The 22,092-nt window shown below is 59.2% G+C and overlaps 3 protein-coding genes across 7 annotated transcripts in view; 1 reads left to right on the top strand and 2 right to left on the bottom strand.

Moving 5' to 3' along the window:
- Positions 1-3,529: 3,529 nt before the first annotated feature.
- Positions 3,530-4,941, bottom strand: OVCA2 (OVCA2 serine hydrolase domain containing). The gene has a single exon (XM_090122367.1). The coding sequence runs from the start codon at positions 4,563-4,565 to the stop codon at positions 3,885-3,887; it is 681 nt and encodes a 226-aa protein (XP_089978493.1). The 5' UTR covers positions 4,566-4,941; the 3' UTR covers positions 3,530-3,884.
- DPH1 (diphthamide biosynthesis 1) lies at positions 4,906-20,391 on the bottom strand. 5 transcript variants are annotated; one of them, XM_031591711.2, is made up of 12 exons: positions 18,028-18,794; positions 17,074-17,223; positions 16,145-16,208; positions 11,124-11,245; positions 9,823-9,977; positions 9,245-9,366; positions 7,355-7,423; positions 6,625-6,781; positions 5,787-5,887; positions 5,433-5,511; positions 5,239-5,349; positions 4,930-5,067 (listed from the first exon to the last, which is right to left on the bottom strand). In XM_031591711.2, the coding sequence occupies exons 1-12, from the start codon at positions 18,434-18,436 to the stop codon at positions 4,981-4,983; spliced, it is 1,626 nt and encodes a 541-aa protein (XP_031447571.2). In that variant the 5' UTR covers positions 18,437-18,794; the 3' UTR covers positions 4,930-4,980. The 5 variants fall into 5 exon arrangements, with proteins under 5 accessions (XP_089978491.1, XP_031447571.2, XP_089978489.1 ...); XM_090122365.1 differs by lacking the exon at positions 5,433-5,511 and having other exon boundaries at positions 4,906-5,067; XM_090122363.1 differs by lacking the exon at positions 18,028-18,794 and adding an exon at positions 19,841-20,391 and having other exon boundaries at positions 4,956-5,349.
- Positions 19,045-22,092, top strand: part of RTN4RL1 (reticulon 4 receptor like 1) — a 29,002-nt gene continuing 25,954 nt past the window's right edge. The window contains exon 1 of the mRNA XM_090122366.1: positions 19,045-19,631. Coding sequence (XP_089978492.1) covers positions 19,619-19,631 — 13 coding nt within the window. The 5' untranslated portion in view covers positions 19,045-19,618. The remainder of the gene's footprint in view (positions 19,632-22,092) is intronic.

Raw genomic sequence — 22,092 nt, 5'->3', positions numbered from 1 at the left:
TCCTGTGGCAGGGGGTCTCTTATGGCCATGGGATGATGTCCAAAATGCGTCCCCAGGTGATGGGAGCTCCCCTAGGACAGGGACAGCCCCCAGCCTGCATCTCCACAAAGACTCAAAGCGGCGCTGTTGTTGTTTTGAAGGCCAACTTCTCTTGCTCACACATTGGAATTAGTTTTTCTTCCAAAGAACTTAAAAATATCTCAGATTTCTGACACTGGCTTCCAAGGAGCCTGGCTTCCAAGGAACCGAGCCCAGGGCCAGCCACTGAGGGACAGAGGCCGCTCTGCTCCCGTGCTGCTTGGCCACAGGGGGACAGAGCTTGTAGGTGAATGGGTGCTGCACAAACACTGCCATATGTTGGGTTGCTGGATGAGAAGCAACACGTGCTCCCAGCCCTCTTGCTGCCAGGATAGGATAAGGCTCATCCTGGGGAGCTGTACCCCTGCCAAGCCCAACGGTGGAGGATTTGGATGCCTCCATCCTGCTCTCCCCAGGTGGGATTTCCCCATGAAGAGCATGTGGCCCCAAAGCCCAGCTTCTGCCCAAAGGGAGCTTGTGCCATGGAGCTGGGGTGGGCAGCACGTGCCCACAGGGCTGGGAGGGGGGCACAGGAGGAGAAGGGGTGCTGCTGCCCCCCAAAAGGCAGCACGGCCCCTGGATGCCCCTCACCGTATGCTATTGTTACCATCTGACAGCTCTTGGCGAAACCATCTTTGTGATTCAGCCGTGTTTATCCCAGCCTGCGGCCCGGCCCAGCGTGGGTTTCCATGGAAAACTTCCATCGAAAACAAGGAGAAAAGGAGTTACAGCAGGAGTGACTCAGCCACAACTGGAAGCTTCTGCGGATGAGGCAGAGAAGGGGGGGACTCTTCCCACCAGCTTGGTCCCGATCGGGCAGCAGGGCCCGGGGACACCCCCAGACGTGTCCTGCAGCTCTCGTGCCCAAATCCCAGCACACTGCAGGTAAGAGCCAGGCCCAAGGGAGATGCATTGTATAAGCATCCACGAAACGCATCACCTTTCAGGAGCACCCCCTCCCCAGCAATCTGCATCAGGCCCTGCTCACTGCTGGCTGTAGGGGAGGAAGAGTGAGATGAGTAAGGCTGGAAGGACAGCGAGACCCGCTGTCAGCACAACCCACGGGAGCCCCTGTCTGTGTCTGCCAGCCCTGCATGGGCAGTGAGAGTGGGGAGGGAGCGGAGGAGGGCCTGAGTCAGCAGCAGCATTGGGAAGGGATGCAGGGAGCAGGCGGTGGGTGTTTGCCAGTGGGAGGATGCTTGGGATGCTCACAGCATCTCTAGTGCTGCTGGTTGTCTCAGAGCTTGCAGCAGGAATGGCAGCAAGCAGGGGTGCAGCTGTTCTGGGGGCTGGCACTGCTGTGGACACAATGGGGGGGGATGCAGAGAACTTTGAAAGCTGCTTTGGGGGGCAGAAATAGGGAGCAGAAGGGTGAAGTGCAGCCTGTCACAGAACCCCGGCTCCCATTGCCACTGGATAAAGGCAAGGTGGAGGGGGGGCGGGGGGGGAGAAGCAACCCCTCCCCCCAAATAATGCTCTCAGGGGTAGGGAAGACATTTCCCAGTCTCTCCTTCAGGCTCACATCCCTCCTGTTTTCTTCCCCATGCAGCTCACAAGAAGGTAGATCATAGGAACTAGACCTGGACCAGCAAAAGGTACATGGCATGGGGCTGAGCTGCTGCCGAGGTGGCAGAAGGCAAGCAGAGGTCAGTGTGGTGCTGCCTGGCATGGGGCAGACATGGCCATGCTCAGAGGGGCTGTGGTGGGCAGGATTCCCAGGGCACCCTCCTCTGACCAGCAGGTGATGTCTGCAGGAGTCACTTCCCTCCTCCCATCACAGCAGGTGCAAAAAGCACGTTCCTCCTGCACTGCTGACACGTACACCTCATGCAGATTAAGGGCTGGGTTTATTTGTTTTTATTATTTTCTTTAAGCTCAGGGAGAAGACACCTGGCTTTTTTTTTTTTTTATTGAACTCCCTGGGAACGAGATGCAGGTGCTGGAGTATCAAAAAGCCCCCAGAATTCAAGCCCATCCACCCATCAACCCCCCTCCCTCCCCTCCATTCTCCCCAAAGGAGCTGATTGGGAAGCAGCAGGGTCCCATTCCGCTCACTCACCACGCACACACAGGTCCATCCCTGTTTCCAACGCCAGCGAGCCGCTGCGGTGCCTCCGGCCGGTGCTGCTGCGGGACACGGGGGCGGGGGAAGCGGCTGCGGGACCGCAGTGCAGGCTGGACCGCGGCGAGCAGACATCACTGCAGTGCCTCATCCGCGCCGTCCCGCGGTGATGGGCTGCGCCGGCGAACCGCCACGGCGAGCTGCAAGCTCGGCAATAATTAAACAGCTAACGGCGGGCCGGCCGAGCTGCCTGCTGTCTTTTCACAGCGCCTGGAGGCTCAGGTGGGAAAGCAGTGAGACAAAGGCCCTGCTGCTTTGTCATCAGCGAGGTTCAGCCTCGCTGTTTTGGCTGCATCCACCCACCTCCTGCTGCTTGGCAGGGCAACAGGTGTGTAGATGCACAGCAGCATCTCTGCGTCTCCCCGTGTGCTCCTTTCCCACCTCCCTGCAGGCCAAAAGCTGTGTCTTTGTTCCCCAGACCAAGCCCTGGCATCGTCAATGCAGAGACCAAGGGGTGACAGACACCCCACAGCTCTGCATCAGCCCAGCAGGCAGCCAAGCAGCACTGTGATGCTGGAGCCCCCAGATCCCCCACACCCTTCAGTTACCCAAGGGCAACATCAATGCAAATCTGCCCCGCAGGGGAAAGCAGCCTCATGCTCTCATTGCTGCCTCCATCATGCTGCTGCCACATAACCAGCAACAAACCAGAGAGCAAAACTCACACGAATTAAAGCTGCTCGGTTAGTTTTGACCTGCGGCGGTTCCCAGGCGTGTTCACGGCTCAGTGAATGCTGAGAGTGCTTCCATCTACTGATCCACTCCCCGTGGTTGCCTGGGGCTCAGATCCAGCCTGGGGAAGCATGAGGAGCCCACAGACTCGGGTAGGACCTTCCCATTCCATCCCATATCACAGCAGTGCTCTCTCCTCCTGGTGCTCGTGACAGGATTGCCCAGCACCATCCTCTGCTCAGTCCCACCTGTGAGACCTCAGTGCAGCAATACAGGAGAACAGCCCTGTCTGACAAGAGCAAACCACCACGTTTAGAATCTACACTGCACTTCATCACTGAAGAAAAAGGGGATCACAGACCGTGCTGTGAGCTGAAGTCCCTCTGGGTACAGACCAGAGGCCGGTGTACCCCAGTACTGAAGCCACATGGCAGCCAAGCAGGATGCCTACCATCAGAGCAACAACGCCAGCATCACAGATTTCTGTGTGCTTCTGGAAAGTATCAGACAAAAGCCTAGCAACGCTTGAGTTTTTCTCGTTTGTGAAGGCTCTTTGCACAGCAGAAGATACAACAGATCTCTCAATTCACACAAGCTGAACCAGCAAAGAAATTTAATGCACGAGGCAAACACCAACCCTGGCACTGCCAGGAAATGTCTTCTCTAGGCCCAGGCCTGCTGAAAGGTTGGCTTCATTTATTTGGTAGGGGATACTGAACACACAAACCTTTTTGGATATAAGAACTGCAAGCACTGTGTGCTCTGGAGCTGCTTCCTCTGAGATCATACTTCTGAAGGGATTCTGAAAGTCCATCAGGCACAGCTGCATCATTCTCCTGTCTGCAACCCAACGTCACATACATAATAAAGTTGCAAAGACGAGATACAGAAGAGTTTGCTGTGTTAATACAGCAAAGGAGCACAGAGAGATCGTGACAACCTCTCCAAAGAGCGCAGAAACAGCAAGCTCTGCACCCTCCAAACAGCCCACCACAAATTACAGACAACGGTATCACACCGCTCCAGCCCCTGGCTGCTCAGCCCGGCCCTGCCCAGGGCAGAAACGTCCCAAGAAGTGCAGGTAGGCCTCCTTTTGTGCCGCAGCCACGGGGACGAAGTGCCCGCCGGGGTGTGTGATGACGACAGGCTCCACGAAGCACCGCGCCAGCTCAGCGCTGAGGTGCGCGGCGATGACAGCATCGGCATCGCCCACGACGTGCAGCGAGGGCAGGGCGATGGGCTCCCGGTAGAAGTGCTCGTGGGCCGGGGCGCGGCTGGCGAAGGCGGCCACCAGGATGGCGAAGGTGACGGGGAAGCGCGGATCCCCGCGGGCCCGCAGGGCGCACACCATCGCGGCCAGCGCCGCACCCTGGCTGAAGCCCAGCAGCCCGTCGAAAGGCCCGCGCTCCTCCAGCGCTCTCGCCACGACCGCCAGCGATTCCTCCAGCCCTGCCGGCTGATCCGCTGCCTCCGAGGCCTCAAAAGCGCCGGGCCTGGAGAACCACCACCCACGTGGGGGGTCATCGCTTGTTTCATCCTCACCGCCGGGCACGAGGTGCGGAGCATCGACGGCTACGAGCTCAGCACGGCCTCGCAGAGCCTTGCGCAGCGCGCCGGTGCGCTGTCGGAAGCGACGCTCGCTCTGCCGGTAGCCGTGCAGCGCCAGCAGCCGCAGCGGCCGCCCCTCCGACATGGTGCCCACCACAGCCGGAAGTAAGCGGCACTTCCGGCCGCCCTCCCCTTCCCGCCGGAAAGCCACGCGCTGATTGGCTATCGCTGCACGCGAGGAAAGGCTCGGGGAGGACCATCCGCCGGCGCGCCCCCTTGCGGCGGGAGGTCGCGGGGCGGGACGTGGAGGGGGCGGCCCCAACGGCGTGCCAGTGGAACCGGCGCCGTGCAGTGAGGGGGGACGCGGAGCGGGAGGGGCTGCGGGACCCGCCTCCAGCACGCAACGAGGGCATACGGGCCGTCCCCAGTTCCAGCCCTTTCCATCCTGGTGCTGGTACCAGGGATGCCCCGAATCCACGTGGCCCCGATGATGCTCACCCTGGGGCAGCTGTACCCATGCCAAGTCCCCGCAAATGGCAGCGGGGCCACGGGGACCCTGTTCAGGAGGTGGCCGTGTCTTCAGGCGGGTGGGCGCTGCGGGACCCCTGAGTGCCATTCTTCAGGCTGGGGGTTGCGGGTGGCTTCTCCTGTAGGGACAGACATGAGGTAAGCAGAGAAGGGGCCATCTGTGCCCCGACGGAAGGCATCGGGTGGGCACCGGCACCGCTCTCCGGGGAGCAAGCCACTGGGTGGCGCTTGTGACACACGGCACCGAGCACCAAGGGACTCAGCGGGGACTCCCACCCCCCAACGCCCACCTGGGCTGGCCGTGCTGAGTGATTGGCCGTCCACGGTCCCAGGGATTGACTGGCGTAGAAGTCCATGGGGTACGGCTGTTGCCACTCGATGTCCCCAAGAGCCACCGCTGCCTGCGAGGAGGGGATAAGGGGCTGAGTGCCACATGCAGTGCTGGGAGGGATCCTCCTGAAACGCATCAGGAGCTGCTGCTCACCTCATAGGGTGTCAGCAGTGGTTTGCTGAAGGCTTCCCCCCAGTCGATGGAGAGCCGGGGACAGGCGATCTGCACCCACCTGTGAGGAGAATGGCAGCAATAAAGCCCCTACAGCCCCGTGTGAGGAACCCCAGGATGGCTCTGGGCACCTCCATGAGGAGCTGCTCCCCTTCACCGTGCTGTGTCCCAGGACCAAGAAACATCACTTGGATTTGGGGGCACCACAGACGAACTCTCCATGACAACAGCCCAGAACTAGTTTCTCCTTGTCCAGTTTGTCCTACATCAGGCCCAGCACCACGTTCCCAGCACGGCTTTGGGGCTCCCCACAGGGATGGGGCCAGGAGCACTCACACATCCACGCTGTCGAAGAGCTGCAGCTTGCTGGGGAAGATCTCAGACAGCAGCACCCGCACGAAGGGCCGGCCCAGGGCACGCAGCCGTGACTCCAGGTGCTGCGGGGAGAAAAACAGCACCGTGGGTCAGGGGCTCATGCTAACCCACACAGCACTTTCCATCCAGAAGGCCATACAGAACCCAAAGCTCAGCCCTCAGGCCTCTTGAGAACACAGCTCTGTGTCCCTGCCACATCCAGGGGGGACACACGGTGACAGGGCCGCAGCTCCAGCTCGCACGCCGCTTTCCCCAGCGCGTGCCTTGGCCTAATGAAGTAATTACTGCTCAATGACAACAATCTGTTCTCGTTAGCGGCTGCCAGCCTTGGGACGCCTGCCTGCTGCAGGGCTGAAGGCTGTGGGAGGACGTGAGCAGCGTGGCCGTGACCTCAGAGCCACCAACTATTTTCCGTGCCCTATTGTACCCATCACCTCCCTGAGCTGCCCCCCAAAATCACTCCCAGGGTCTCCGCCCCACATCTCACTGCTGATCCCCCAAATCTCCCCCAAAATCAATGGCAGCACCTTGGCTCTGCTCCCCTTGCCCGCAGAGACAGTGAACCCAAGCAGGAGTTCATCCAATTAAAACCAAACCAGCGAATTAATTGCTGAGCAGCTCATCCAGGGGGGTCTCCATGGCTGGCCAGTATTTAATGAGCCCTTGGCCAACCTCCCTCATCTGCTGCTAATTGCCCTGCCCGCACGGCTCGGGGCGGATCGATGGCAGCAAGAGAGGGCAGGCTCTGTCCTTGCCCCTTTCCCAGCCATGTCCCCATGGTGAGGGGACCCAGCAATACCTGTAGGATGGCAGGGGATCCCTGTCGCCCCAGGGTGCCCAGCAGCAGCCCCCAGCACTGGGCATGGGTGGCGGAGCGGATGGCAGCCTGCCGGGCTTCCTGCATGCGGTCATGGGCATAATGCTCCTGCGAGAAGACCTTGCTGTAGGGATCATACCTGTGGAGCAGACTCAAACTCAGCCACAAGCAGCCCCCAGCCCCACAGATGGCCCCCAAACTGCCCCGTGCTCTCCTTCATTAGCACTAATTGACTCACAGGGCCCAGTTGGTTCGTCAGGAGGGCAACGGGACCAGGACTGCACTCCCATTGCAGCCCCCCACGCTCAGCCCCTCCCCATCCTGGCTCATCAATTATAAAGGAATCTTTGATTTGTTGCTTTGTTTGACGAGGAGAATTTTAATCAAATCCCACTCGGGTTTCGGCAGCTTCCCCAGCGCCATAAAGCTGACGCGCGCCTCCCGTTCGTAACAAACGACCTACTAAGAAATTCAGATTTCACCAAATGGGCCCTGCCTTTCGCTCTTGATATTTCATCTGCTTTCAGCAGCCTCATCATCGCGCTTTATGGCCTCTGCCTGCAGCAGCCGGGGAGTTTAATGGCTGCACCTCAAAGAGCTTTCACAGGTACTTGTCAAAATGTTTATATTCAGCCGGAGTAAATGGCTGGTGTTCATCGCATGGAGCGTGGCTCCCTCTGCCCTGTTGGGATGGGGGAGGAGTTGGCCCTACCTGTAGGCGGGTATCCCAGGGTTGGAGATCATGATGGACTCCAGGTGGAAGCGGCCATCCCCCAAATAGCTGCGGGAGAGAGGGAGAGCAATGGGAGGTGGTGGAGTCGGTGTGTTCCTTCCTCAGCACGCAGGATGTGGAGGGGTGGATGGATGGATACATGGATGGAAGGATGGATGGACACATGGACAGAGACATGGACAGACAGACAGAGAGATGGATGGATGAATGGATAGATGGATGGACACATGGATGGACAGATAGATGGATGGATGAATGGACAGATGGATGGACGAATGGACAGATGGATGGGCAGATAGATGGATGGATGGATGGACAAATGGATGGATTAACAGATGGATGGACAAATGGATGGACGGATGGATGGACAGACAGATGGATACATGGATGGAAGGATACATGGATGGGCAGGTAGACAGATGGATGGACAAATGGCTGGCTGGATGGATGGACAGACATATGGATGAACACATGGATGGACGGATGGACAAATGGACAGATGGATGGATGGATGGATGGATGGATGGTCAGATGGAAGGATGGAGAGATGGACAGTATGAAGAGAAGGATGGATGGATGGATGGATGGACGGACGGATGGACGGACAGCCACTTTCAGAGCAAAAATGGACATGAAGCAGCAGGGCCAGCGCTCCATCTCTACAGCTGGTTTTAGACGTTGCTGCTTCCATTTCTAATCGGATTTCAAGTCAGCAATTACATTTCAAAGCCTTTCATTCAGCTGCCCTAATGGAGTGAGGGCTCGGAAAATGAATTCAGACGTAAAACTTGACTAGATTTTTGCCCTTAATTGGAGAATGACATTTTGGAAGATCAAAGCTAATTTGTCGGCAAAAGTTAGCCCCAGAGACGGGCTAAATAAGAAAATAACAACGCGGGGAGGATGCAGGTACGTCGGGCGTGAGCACCTACAAGGATTGCGGGCACCATGCTATGGTTCCAATGGCAGCAGGATGGGTCTGCTCATGCCTGTGCCATGCCAGCTTGGTGGCGTTGGGGACAGCAGAAACACAGTGCCTCGACCTGGCAGGGCAAAGTCACAGCCCCATCCCACATGGCTGGCCCATGGCTGGGAACATGAGGGCGATGCTCCACCCCACCCTGGGTAGGTGAGATGGGGTTTAACACCCCCAAGGGTGGGGTCCTGGTATTTATTTATTCTGCAGCGCACTGTATTCACAGTACATTAAGCATTTCCATTACCTAAAATAATTAGGTGATAGGAAGCGAAGTGCTCCCTCTAATTTGCTGTCCTTAAATAAAATTAATGTTGCTGTGATGTTGGGCCCCGGCCATTTGTCTTTTCCAATTATCCACCCGCCCTTCCATCTATTATCTATTCTGATATACGACTCAATTATTTCCTCTGTGCTACGAGCAGACGCCAATCAGAGCAGCTTTAGGAGCTGGAGGGACCCAGCCCAGCCCACGTACACCCCAGGCAGGGCAGGGGAGGGATGGGCAATCCTGGCACCAGGAAAATGTACCCACAGATTTGGGGAGGGCATGGGGATGGGGTTGAGGAAGGGTTCGGGATTGGAAATGGGGAAAGGATTTGGGATAGGGTAGGGATGGGGATGGCACTAGGGATGAGAATGGCTTTGGGGATGGGTTTGGGGACAAGGCTGGGAATGGGGATGGGGCTGGGGACAAGGCTGGAAATGGGGAGAGGGCTGTGGATGGTACTGGGGATGATGATGGGGGTTGAGGATGGGGACATGACTGAGGATTGAGGATAGAGAATAGAGACAGATTTGAGGATGGGGATTGGGTTGGATATGGAGCATGGTTCCAGCCTGACTCTGCCCTGCCATGAGCTGCAAGGTCCTTGGGGACAGCAGGTACTTACACAATGGCATCAGTGTCCCGTGCGAGCCGGGGTGATGTGCAGCCCAATATCTCACCAGGGGACAGAGGCTTGCACTGGGGCACACACACCTTGTACTGTGACTGCAGCTCCTGTGAGGCCGCCTGCAGAGACATGGGGTCAGCCAGAGAGCCAGGATACAGAACCCAAACCTGGCCAAGGCTGGTGACAATCACAGTGCTGGGGACCCTTGGGGCACCTCAATCTGGAGAGCCTCAGGGTGCCTCAGTTCACAAGGTAATGGCCCTGTGGAGCAGAGATGCTCTGCCACACTCAAACAACATATCAATTAGAAGAGAAGGGAAAATGCTTAACGCTCCAACAGCCTCATGTTTGGACAGACGTGGCTCAAGAGACTCATTCATCTCCGCTCGGAGCAGACAGACAGACAGACAGAGCTGCTGGAGCTTCCCCCAGCACTGCACTGAAATACCACGCGCTCCTCTGCTTGCCCTGACATTTACAGAGCAGCTCCCAGGAGAGTTGGGGAGTGGTGCTGTTCTGAAACATTGATCAGAGTTATCACAAAGCTCTCCATCAACGCGATCGTGGCTGCTCACCTGCACTGCTGCCACAAACTGGATGGTGCTGACCAGGGCCAGGGAAGAGCCTGCGGCGAAGTTGAAGTGGATGGTGTCGAGGAAATGGGATGTGTCAATCTTGATGTCCACGAAGACGTAGAGCATCTTCAGACCACGTGTGGCATCGATGGGGACTGCCGAGAGAAAGAGCGTGAGGATGATTATGGGGGGGCTTTCCTTATGTCCCATAGCCTGGTGTAGGGCAGATGGGGGCCTGTTCACTCCAGGCAGGGGGTGCAGATGGAGCACCCATTCATTTCTCTCTGGATAATGGCAGCCCGGGGGGGATCAATGAACACAAATCTAATTACCCCCGGTGCTAAGAAGCCTGTGTCACCACGATTAAGTGAATAATTAAAGTACACAGAGTCCACATCGATCCGCAGCTCCGCATTCACTTCCCATTTTGGTGCGCTTCGCCTGAGCACAATTAAGTGCAAATTACTCCCTCCTGCAGGGCCGGAGGGATGGAGATGGTGGCTCTGGGGTGGCAGCCCCAAATGTACCATGGGGATTCCACAAGGATAGCTGCACTGAGCCAGTGTCAAGGTGGGCAGCCCAATAGATGCCCCTTGGGGTGCTTAATTCATAATGTGGTTTTGAGTTACAGATCTCAACCGGGAGGTCAGTATTTCATAGGGAGCCCGGAGCGATCCTACAAACCCCATAAGCATCCCCAGAGCCCCTGCCCATGCTCAGAGGGGCTGCAGGATGCTGGAAAGACTGAGGTTGCTGCCCAGCACAGCAATTCCACCGATCCACCTTAAAACCCAGAGTGTCTTATTGTTATTTTTGGGCTGATTCCATCCTGGGTGGACTTCAAAGTTAGCAGCATCTGGGACAGCAGCGCAGTTTCCATGGCAACCGGATCCAGAGTACCGTCCGCCTGGGGAGCACACAGCCTCCTCCTCCCTTCCCCTTCCAGCCAGCGCAAAGCCACGTCCCCATTGTCCCCACCGTCCCTATTGTCCCCATCCCCACCAGTAGCTCCCAGGCACTGAGGCTGTGTGCTCTGCTGATGTCAGGCTCAGGGCTGCGATTTGGGCGATGCCACGGCCAAGCAGGCACTGCAGCAGCGCGATAGGGACGCGCTCCGCATGCACTGCTGCTCCCCAAATCCTACCCAAAGGCAGCGACCCAATCAGCCCAGCCCTACCGAGCTCTCCCTTTGGAGAAGGCTTACAGCACTCGGTGCCACGGCCCCAAGCTGGCACTGAGCATGGGCACAGTACTGGCAGTCCCCAATGCCACCACACACCCCAGAACCCAATGTCACCTACTCAGGCAGCTGTGTCCATAGTGCACCAAGAAGTCAGCACCCAGAGCCCGCGCCGTGTAGTCATCCACGCAGCACGCGCCGTACGTCACGTCGCCCATCACCACCGCCTCAGCATCTGTAAACCTGCAGGAGGGACAACAGCGCAGGTGGCATCGGGGTGGCAGCAGGATGGCACCGTCATGGCACACGTCCTCCCTGCCCTCTGCCGGTGTTCCCAGCCCCTCTGTGTCCCTGCCGGCACGTGATGCGGTGCGAACGGGGGACCCCTCGGCACGCAGCGGGGAGGACGAGCACTGGCCACTCTCTGAGATGTCAACATGATTAAAGTGGAGAGCGCTAATCCGCCTCTTCAATTGGGTAAAGCTGTTTGCAATTCAGCGGATTATCCGCTCATCAAATAATACGCTGCCAGTTTCCTAATGCAGCTGCATGGAGAGACCCAGCGCAGGGCCACTGCGCCGCGGATCGGAGCCATCCCAAACTGTGCCAACCCCATAGCAGAGGCCGTGCCCCCACACCTTGGGCACTGCTGCTGCCCTCCAGCCCATGCCTGGCTGGCACTTGGAGAAGGACAGCACGAAGTGGCGCTGTCCCCTGGAGCCCATACCTGGTGCTGCCATTGGGAGATAAAGCCCCATCGTATGATTTAAGCACGCCACCTTCACCGGTGGTTTATTGCACCATTTCGGGGGATTATTAGCTTGGCCACGTTCCCGTGGTGTTTTAATTAGGAAAGCAGGTATCACAGCGACAAAGCCCCATGCCTGGAGGGCTGCTTCAACCAGATGCTGATGCCTTATTTACACTACACCAAGGTTGTGCCACAGGTTGGGTTGGAAGACCCTTCTGACAGGATGGTGGCTGCGGTGCCATTGGGGTCCGGGCACCAGTGCAGTCCCAGTGACACCAATGCAGGGTTTGGGGACAGCAGAGGCGTCACCCCCTGCTGGCACTGGCTGAGGGCCAGGGTCCCCCTCCCTGAGTGCCGTGCAGGGAGCGTTACGTCGGCGGCAAGAATAGAAGTGGTGGGCAGATCTGGGCAGATGGCAGAAGGTGGAGGAATGGCGGAGCGTGCAGAATATTAACAGCTCCGACCCAGCGGTAGCGCTCGGGGAAGGGGACAGGGCACACAGTGTCCCCAGTGCGGGGACAAAGCCACCATCATCTTCGTGTCCTGCCCAAAGCAAATATCCCATGGGCAGGGTATGTGCTGGGGACAGCTGGAGGATGGGTGTCAGCACCCAAAGCTGTGGTCCCAATGGCATGAATGGGTACACGGCCACCCCACTGCCCATATGGCAGTGCCATGGGGCTGCTGAGCCCCTGCTCTTTCCCCACCCCCCGGTTCCCCTCAGCCCCCTTCTCTAATGAGAGGTGATGAGATGAACGTGAATCAGACTCCACACATCTCAGCAAAAGTGGAAAATTATTCAGCTCCTTAAGATTCAGGACGGGGAGGTCTGACTCAGAGCAGCAGCCAGCGCCGCTTAATTTTTTATAGATTAAAATGTATGCAAATTGGCCCAAACCCCAGAGAAAGTCCCTGGGGGTGAAGAGCAAGAAAGTGAAATAGCAACGGTGGAGGGAGGGGATGGCAGAGGGGCACTGTGCTCCCACCCATGGCACACGGCCATATGGGGATGGGGCTCAGCTACCTGACCTCATACCATACTCCAGCCGTAGGGACTGGGTGGGGGACATGGGACAGACCAAGGACACTGTAGGATGATGGTGGCAGGCTCCCCATGGTGACGTGGGGACAGCACATGCCGGGGTCACCCACACCGGATGGGCTATGATGGAACAGCCATAATCTCCTGAGACAAATCAAAGCAGAGCACGGGGGCCCTCCCCTTGATGTTTTAATCAGTTCGGCGTCGCCGGAGCCTTTCATCAAACTACAGAGGAAGGAAATGTCAATTAGCATCCACCTGCCCGCGACACGGGACGCTGCACTGCAATGGGATACAGTCCTCACCATGCTCCATGTCCCCACTGCCCGGTGGTCTGGTGGCACGTCAGGACGTGGTGACAGGGCTGTCCCCACAGGGCTGAGAGCCGTTCGCTCCCGCCGGGAGCTCATGAATATTGAAGACAAGGGGAGGTTATTCATCTTTTCCGTCCCGCAAACCCCGTTCATTCTGAAAAACAGCCCGGCCTTAGCGTTTTCCTCATCTCCCCTAATTCATTATCTCCTCCTTTAAACAGATGGCTCCCAAAATGCCATTTATAAAGTGCCACGCTCAGCACCGGCAGAGGGCTGGGACCCCCTGTGCTGCTCTGCCACGGCACGGCACAGAGGTGACACAACCCAGTGACAAACACGGGGACCCCATCCCTTTGCCAGCACCCCCCCTGGCTTTGCTCCTGCTTGACTTTTCCCAGCAAAACTTCCCAACCCCAATCCCTCAGAAGGGTTGGAGGGGAGCCCCTGATCCCAACAGCACCATGGGTGCCCACGTCCCTTTGGGATGGGTACATGGAACTCTTCACTCGACCCCAACCTTCCACCCCCCTAAAAGCATCGAGTGCAGCCCCAGCATAGAACAATGCGATTAATTAGCAGAGAAGCCCGTCGCCGAGCCCCATTACCAGGTTCCCAACTTCATTAGCACAGGAAAGCTGCACATAATTAAAATAATGAGTTTGCAATTTTACTGCAAGCGGCTCTGGAAGAGCACCGCTGCAGCTGGGCAATTATTGCCTGCGTGCAGCGCGGGGACCCGCAGAGCACCTGCAAGTGGGTCAGGATGGGAAGGTGGCAACAGGGACGGGGTTCCCATCCAACACGAGGATGCAGAGCACTGTGACCCCATTGTTGGCCTTTGGTGCATCCCAGCTCTGTGCTTTGCTGGCCTTGAAGCTGGAAAACCCCCCAAAAGAAAAGCTATGGAGCAGAGAACAGCGGTGACCAAGCCACCATGGCTGTCCCATGCCCATCTGATGCCCATCCCTTTGGTGACAGCTTCCCCATGGATGGGCCATGGGGTTGTCAGTTCCCCAGACTCTGCAGGGACACAAGGACATAGGACATGGACACAAGGACACAGACACAAGGACATAGATGCCACAGCAGGATGGCATTAGAACGTTCTGACCTCAGGAGGTAGCAGCCCTTTGCCCCACATCATCACCACCCCAACGGAGTTGTTCACCATCTCCACTGAAGTGAGAACTTCATTCTCCCTAATGATGCTATTGTGTGCTTAATGAGAGTGATTAAATCCCCCCTGTGCAGCACCATGAGCTCGAAGGACAAAGGGAGCAGGGAGGGCAGCGGTGACTGAATCCTGCACCCCAACAAGGGTCCTTTAGGGTTGACACCACAGCAGCTTGGCCAAGGGACGTGGTGTCCCCATGGTGCCACCCACCACGAGGGGACAGCACATGGCACCTGGGGGCTCCCCCCATTTTGCTACTGTGGCCACCAGCTCCAGGGCAAGAAGGGGCAGAGTGATGCCATCAGCACATCCCTGACTCCATCACCTCCCCTATTAGCAGGAAACAGGGGGGATTAGCAGCTGCACAGCCTGACAGCTGATTTTATTAACAAGGAATCAAGAGCCCAGCTGAGCTGCCTGCCATGCACGGGGAAGGAGGGGGGAATGAGGAGGGGGTGAGGGGGGGCCCGCTCCCAACCCCCTCCCCAACACATGGAGCTGGTGGGCTGAGGGCTGCCCCCCGATCCCGAGCTGTTGTCCAGGCTTTCCCCCACGCTACCACCCCCTCACCGGCACGAGCTCCCCTCCACCAAATTACATCAGCCACCAGAAACGGAGCCAATTTGGATGCTGCCTGGAGAGCGTCGTGATGCGGCTCCAGCAGCGCACGGCCCCGCCAGCTCAGCAGCCTGCAGGCGGTAGCGAGACCCCCACCTCAACGGGGGCTGCGGACCCCCCACCCCCCTCCACACTCCAAGATAACGACAAACCTATTAGTGCTAATTAACAGGACTTCACACCGGTCAATGCTGTCAGTGTCTCTATTTGAAAGGCTCTGTGTTAAGTGCCCGGTGCTTTTCCATGATGCTCCCATGATATCTTCATCTCTGCTCCCAGCCAACATGATGCACAGGGACCAGGAACCCAACCCTGCTCTTGTCCTCACTTTCTGAGACTCCAACCAGCAGCCCCCTGCCCTTGGCCCCACTGTTTCCCTGTAGTGGGGCAGACAAGACCCTGGCCAGCATCACATGCACATTCTCACTCTCATCCCAGCCCCAGGGGATGTTTTATCCAAAGCAAAAAGGGAGAAACACCCCAGGAGAGCAGACACAGCCCAGGCTACAGAACATGGGACATGTCACTCTGGGGCTGGTGGCGGCTTGACTCTATCCCCATTGGGGCTGCACAGATTTCCACCACATCAATTCCCACCATACCAGAGCACCAGTCCCCAGCTGGAACACAGATGTCACCCAGTGCCCCCAACCAAGGGAAAGACCTTGGGGTGCCCACGGTCAGGGTGCCACCACTGCTGGCAGTGAGGGTGAGACCGGTGGGGCTGCTGCAGCTCGGGGAAGTGGGGCTTAAGGTTTCATTCAGATGAAAGAGCCCCTTAATCCGCTGCCTTTGAAGTCAGAGACATGAAAGCGGCTGGGTGCCAAAGCCGGGGAGAGGAGGCAGCGCTGCTTAAAGGGACAGACCCACGCAGAGCCACCTGCACTTTGCACCCATCCCCTGCATCCTCCCACCCCTTATGCAGAGATGGGACAGGTGACAAAGCCGGAGTATGTGCCATGACCCCCCCCCCAGGTGCTGTCACCTCCCTGCGAGCCTCCTCACACAAGGTGACAGCGTGCTAACAGGTGCTGTGACCCCACTGGTGGTGACACTGAGGTCACAGCTCCAGGGGATGCGTCACCAAAGGCACTGTCACCCCGACAGCAGGGATGTGTGACAGCAGTGGGGACCGCAGGCGTTGGGGATGTGGTGTGACCATGCTGTCCCCATCCCCAAGGCACGGATGGTGCTGCATTAGGTTGGGAGCCCCCCCCAGCCCCAATATCAGGTCAGATCTTACCGCTCAATGATATCTGCAATGGTGCAGGCAAACATGAGCAGCCCCTCCGGCATCTGCAGGGCCACTGGGAAGAGAAAAGCTGTGGTTAACGGGGGATGCTCCCAACTGGGGTCCACCCCATAGCACACCAAACCACTTCATCCCTTCCCAAAACTGAAATTGGGCACTGTGGTCTCAGAAAGCAGCAGCACAGCACAGATCTCCCAGGAACAGCTCACCCTCCGCCGCTCTCACCCACCCCGTGCAAATGCATTTAATCCCTTTCTGAACCCGCCGACACTCCTTGTCTCTCCCACTTCCCGCTGTAATGAGTTCTGGGTTTTAATTAAGCACTGCACAGGAAGAGGTACTTTCTTCTGTTTATTTTAAACCTGCTCCTAATAATGTAAACGTGTGCCCCTGGTTCTCCAGCTACAAGAAAGAGTGGATAATCACCGCCTTTTCAGCTCTGCACCATTCATAATTCCACAGCCCTCTGTCATATCCCCCCCTTCGTTCGTCTCTTTCCCAACAAAAAGAACTAAATCTATTTAATCTCCCATTGTACAGAACTGTTCCAAACCTTTGATCGTCCTTCGCTGCCCTTCCCCTTGCTGCTGCTCTCCCACTTTGGAGGTGCCAGCACAGCTCCACGTATGGCATACGTTTATTCACAGTGAGATGATGCCTCTTAGTCCCACTGTCCCCACCTGGGGCTGCCTTTACCCACTGCCACCCAATGGCACTGGTGTCCAAGCACACAGCAGGAGGCTCCTGGCTGCCATCCTAAACCCATCCCAGCACTGACAGTGACCACCCCATAGAATTCCACATTCAGATTGGAAAAGACATCCCAAATCCCCAACTCCAACCCCAACCCACCCCCACTGTGCCCAACAACCACATCCCTCAGAGCCACAGCCCTCCCATGTCCCCTCCCCACTGCTCACCTTTTTTGGCTCCTGCCTGCCGGATCCTCCAGATGGTTTTGGGGATCTCAAAGTTGTAGTTGGAAGGCAGAGCCCCCACTGCCTCCCGCAGCTCTGCATTATTCAGCAGCTCCTCGGGAACCTGGCGGGCAGTGCGACGTGGGGCTCGACCTGGGGATACAGTGGGAGTCAAGGGGAGAAGCCTATAGGGCATGGGGTCCTTGGGGCCATAGGGGCACTGCGTCCTAAAGCCATGGAGACATCTCATCCTGGGGCTATGGGGACACTACAACCATAAGGCCACGGGCACAGCATCCTCAGGTTCCAGGGACACAGTGCCCCTAGGGCCATGGGGATCCTGTGACCCTAAAGCCATGAGGACACGAAATTCCTGAAGCCACAAGAAGACCCCGTGCCACCTCCCCAGGGATGAACTGCAGCCTCCCTCACTCAACATGGGACAGTAATGCTGTTTTGGAGGGAAAAAACACCTTTTATGCCCATTATATCTCAGAGCACTGCATCTATAAGGCCACAGGAACAGTGTGCATAGGGCCACAAGGACATCATGTCTATAGGGCCACACGCAGACCTTATGCCACCCGTGGGGATGGGGCCGAGGCACTCTCAGCCCCCAGGGGCGATGCTTTCTTTTTTTTTTGGGGGGGGGGGGGGGGAGAGGGGACATAAAAACCAACCCCAAACCCCGATGCTGACACCCTTCCCACCAGCGGGCATTCAGCAGCGTCCTCTCCCACACTCGGGGGGGGGGGGAGGAAGGGGGGCAGCGCTCCGTTATTCACCGCCGCCACGTCGAACATCGCCCCCCGACGCCGTCATCCAGCGAGCCCACGGCACAGCCGGGACGGGCACAGCCGGGACTGGCGCAGCCCCCGCCGCCTTCCCCCGCCCGGCGGCCCCCGGTACTCGCCCCGGTTCTCCCCCACGAGGCTCGGTTCCCCCGCCGGTGCCCACCTGCACTGCTGGCGGAGGGCAGAAGGGCCGCGCCGCCGGAGCGCTGCGGTGCCGCCATGGCGCGGGGCCACGTGGAGGCGGGCAGGCAGAGCCAGCCGAGCCCCGAGCGGGCGGGGCGCTCAGACCAGAGCAATCGATAGCCGAAAGAAAGAGAGGGAGAGAGAGATGGGAGAGCGGTGCGCACCGCCCCGACGGGACGGGCTGGATGGGGCGGGACGGGTGACAGGGCTGGGTGTGGAGGCTCCGGCACGATGAGCGCGCCGGTGTTGGGCTGTACGTCGGGATGTGCACGGCGTTGAGCCGTCGGGTTCGTCCCAAGACGGACCGTGGTGATTTTGGGCTGTGCACCCCGTGCTGAGCTCCCGGTGCTGAGCGGGTGACGCTCGCAGCTCCGTGGTGCAGTTGCCATGGTGACAGCCGCACCCGCCACGGGTGTCCCCCTCCTCTAGTATGCAAGTGCCTGCGAGTCGGGGGACCCCTGGGGACCGCGAGGGAGCGGAATGGTGGTGGTGACCCCCGAGGGGTAGAGCGGCCGGTAATGGGATAACGTGGGATAACGAGATCTGCGGTGGGGATGGAGAGAGCCCCAGTGGACTGAGGGGACCTCCGCGGACAGTAAAGCGCCGCGAGGACATCGGGATCCCGGTGTGGGACTGGGTACCCGATGGGGTGATGGAGGCAGCGGGAGGCGGAGGGTACAGAGGGGACTCGAGGGACAAAGAGCGGGGAAGGAGCGGGTGGAGCGACGGGGCTGGGCGGAGGGGAAGCGGGAACAGCGGGGACAGCGGAAACGCGGGTGGGGCAATGGAAAAGCAGAGCTCTCGCTCAGTGTCCGCTCCCACGCTGGGACATCCAGTGTTCCGATAGGGGTGGAGGGGACGATGAGGAGGTGCTTCGGGACAAGCGGGGACGCGATGTGCCGCCCAGCGGGGCGGAGGGGACAGCGATGCGGTGTGGTGCCAGCAGCTCCCCGAGGCCAATACGGCCCCGATGGGGCGGGGGGGGGGGGGGGGGGGGACAAGGGAGGCGGCGCGGGGAAGCGGAGTAGCGGCACTTTCACGAAGTGTCCACGGGAGGCGGGAGAGGCGGCGGCAGAGGAGGAGGAGGAGGAGGAGGAGGAGGAAGGGGGGGCCCGGCCGGGCTCGCCCAGCCCAGCCCAACCCAGCCCGCCCCGTCGCTGCCCCGCCCCGCCCTGCCCAGCCCTGCCCGCCGCTGCAGGCACCGCCGCACCGGCCCCGGGCTCCCCTTCTTTATAGGCTCTGCCCGAGGGGGTGGGGGGCGGCGGCGGCCCCAGCCCCGAGGGGGCGGCTCCCCCCTAAAAGCCGGCGGCGGGACGCGCGGCGGGCAGAGGCGCGGCCGGTGCTCCCGGTGGGGCTCCGCGGGGCGGGCGCTCCCGGTGCCGCTGCGGCTCTGCCCGCCATGCCCCCGCGGGGGCCGCTCGTTCGGGCTCCGCGCTCCCGGTGCAGCCGCCGCTGCCGCCGCCACCACCGCCGCCACCACCACCGTTCCCCGCCGCCGCCGCTCTGAGCGCCGCTGCCGCTCTCCGCCGTTACCGCCGCGCCGGGAGACCGCGCCCCGCACCGGCACCACGATGCTCCGCCAAGGTGAGCGCCGCAACGGGAGGGCAACGGGTACCGGGGACAGCGGGCAAAGCGGGGGATCCGGTACCGGCTCCGAAGTTTGCCTCCCGCCGAAGTTGGGGCCGCGCCGCCGGGCGCTCCCCCCGCAACCAACCGCTACCGGAGCCGCCGCCGGGGTGCGGGCACCGGCGATCCCCGGGGAACGGAACCGGGGGGGGGATCGGCGGACGCACGGCGTGTCCCGAGACGACGGTGTTCGGTGCCCGATGGAAGGCAGACTCTGATTTCGGCTCCGCGCGGCTGCTCGGGGTTCGGTGGGGGAAGTTGGGGCGCGTTCTTCTTGTTCTCCCCCCCACCCCCCACTCCCCTCCCGTCGACCCGAAGAGATTCGCTCCGCTGTGACATCACGCTATTTCCATGGCAACCGCCTGGGACATCATAGGGATGCTTTTTGACATCACAGCCGGGGAGATGCCGACCCTCCGGGGGGGGGCGGGAGGGGTCCGCTTCTCCGGTACCGCCGTGCCCGGGGACGTGCAGGCGGGGGACGGGGGGGGGCAGCACTGCCATACAGAGAGACCCCCCCGGACCCTCGGAAGGGGCACAGCACCGGCCCAGCTCACGGACCACCACATGCCCCCCTCTCCGGCGATGCTCCGGCACGGGAACGCGCGGTACTCGAGGATGCGGGCGCTGTGCCTACTGCTCCACGCAGCCCTGTGCCGGGGCACCGAGCCCTGCTATCACCCCAGGGATGCCGTTCCCCGCGGGGTTAATGTCACCTTGCGGCTGCGGGGCCTCGCGCTCTGAGCCTCTTCTCTCCATCTCCCGCGTCGGCTTTGTTCGGTGTATTAACTCAAGCGGGCTGGGCTCGATCCCAAATCCCCGTACATCCCGCTCGGAGAAATCATCACTTCCCGACCCCATTTCCCAGCACCGAGGGGTGGAGGCAAAGCAGGAGCCGGGATGGAAAAGTGGAGCTGGAGGTGGTTGCATCCCACCAGGGGTTGCAACCTGCTTAAGGTCAGGATCTACGGCTTTTCGTTTCTGGAGCTAGAAAAACAAAATGCAAATGAACAGCCTCTGGGCTCATACAAAACCTATCCTTAAAGTTTTTGTCTTGTTAAGCAAGGAAATAGAGTGCCAAATAGGCTTTGTTAAGTGGCAGTCTAATTAATAATTTAAAATCTTGTAGCTGTCTTTCATTAGAATTTATCTGTACATCAACCACAAAATCAGTCAAACACACTCATTTATAAGTTAATGCCGTTTCTGAATAATTCAACAGGCAGTTAGGGGAGGGCCTCCGTCCCGCCCGGAGCCTCTCCCTTCCCTCCTCACCACGGTCCGAGGGCTCTGGGTGGGAGTCCTGGACCCTGCAGCCACCCTAAGGGAGGGGACACCGTGGGGACAACGGGATAGCAGCCACCAGAGATGGGGACTCTTTGGGGCCACTCTGGGTTTCGGTGTGTTGGAGGATTTGGTTGGTTTGAGCGGTGCAGGTGGTGATGTTGGTGCTGTCTCTGCTGTTCCCATCCTGCTGCCAGGCAGGGGAATGTGGTTTGGGATCATATGTGCCATCCCATATCCCTGGGGGAAGCAGATCTGTGTGTTTGCTCCCCCCCCTCCCCCCCATGCCTCCTCCTGCCTTCTGGGGGGTTTCTCTGGTGTCCCCTGACAGGATGCAGCCCCTTGGGCATGGTGCAAGGCATCACCACCAGTGGGATTTGGGGTGTTTTGTGACACCAGGACATTATTGGTGAGAGCATGGAGCATTCTGCCAAACCTGAGCAAGGGTGGCAGCAGGGACAGCATCCTGCCAGAGGTGGCAACCACCAGGAGTGCAACATCAGAGGTGCAAGAGGAGATTTCCAGGTCAAGGATGCTACCAAGGTCATGGCTGGCCGTATCTTGGCATGGTTGTGGGGCTCCCAACTCACAATGCTGTGGGGCCAGAGGAAAAATAACCCCAGGGTTGGGAGAAAAGGGTCCAGAGTGAGCTTGGGGCAGGGCTGTGTGGTGCCATTCTGTAGTGCATCCCACCCCATGAGACCCCAATGAGGAGGGAAATGAGAAAAACGCATCCCCCCCCTCCCCCATCCCCTGCCCGGGAACAGGGAGGCTGTGCCCTGCAGGGCCAGGCACGGCGCAGGCTGGGCTGCGGTTGCTGCACCGAAGAGCTGAGAGCCCAGAAAACCTTTTTGCTCATCAAAGTTTAATTTCATAAAGAGCAGGGAGGAAGCCACAAGCTCTCTGCGCCCGGCGGAGCTGGGGGGAAGCGGGCAGGACGCGGCGCTGCCTGTCCCTGCGGTGGGGATGGGGGGTGAAGGAGGGCGATGCTGTGATGCTCGTGATGAGAACTGAGCTGGTGGTGGAGGGGTCATTGCTGCTCAGTCACCTGCAGTGATGGAGTCCAGAGGGGTCCTGGTGGTCCCGTCCACAGTGTCCCTGTCTTGCTCCCAGGGTGTCAGAGGCTGTGGGTGAT

The sequence above is a fragment of the Phasianus colchicus genome, chromosome 21 (assembly GCF_987193195.1).
Source record: "Phasianus colchicus chromosome 21, bPhaCol1.hap1.1, whole genome shotgun sequence".
Classification (NCBI taxonomy): domain Eukaryota; kingdom Metazoa; phylum Chordata; class Aves; order Galliformes; family Phasianidae; genus Phasianus; species Phasianus colchicus.
Note: the sequence above shows the minus strand (reverse complement) of the source record. Positions and strands in the feature narration are given on the sequence as shown.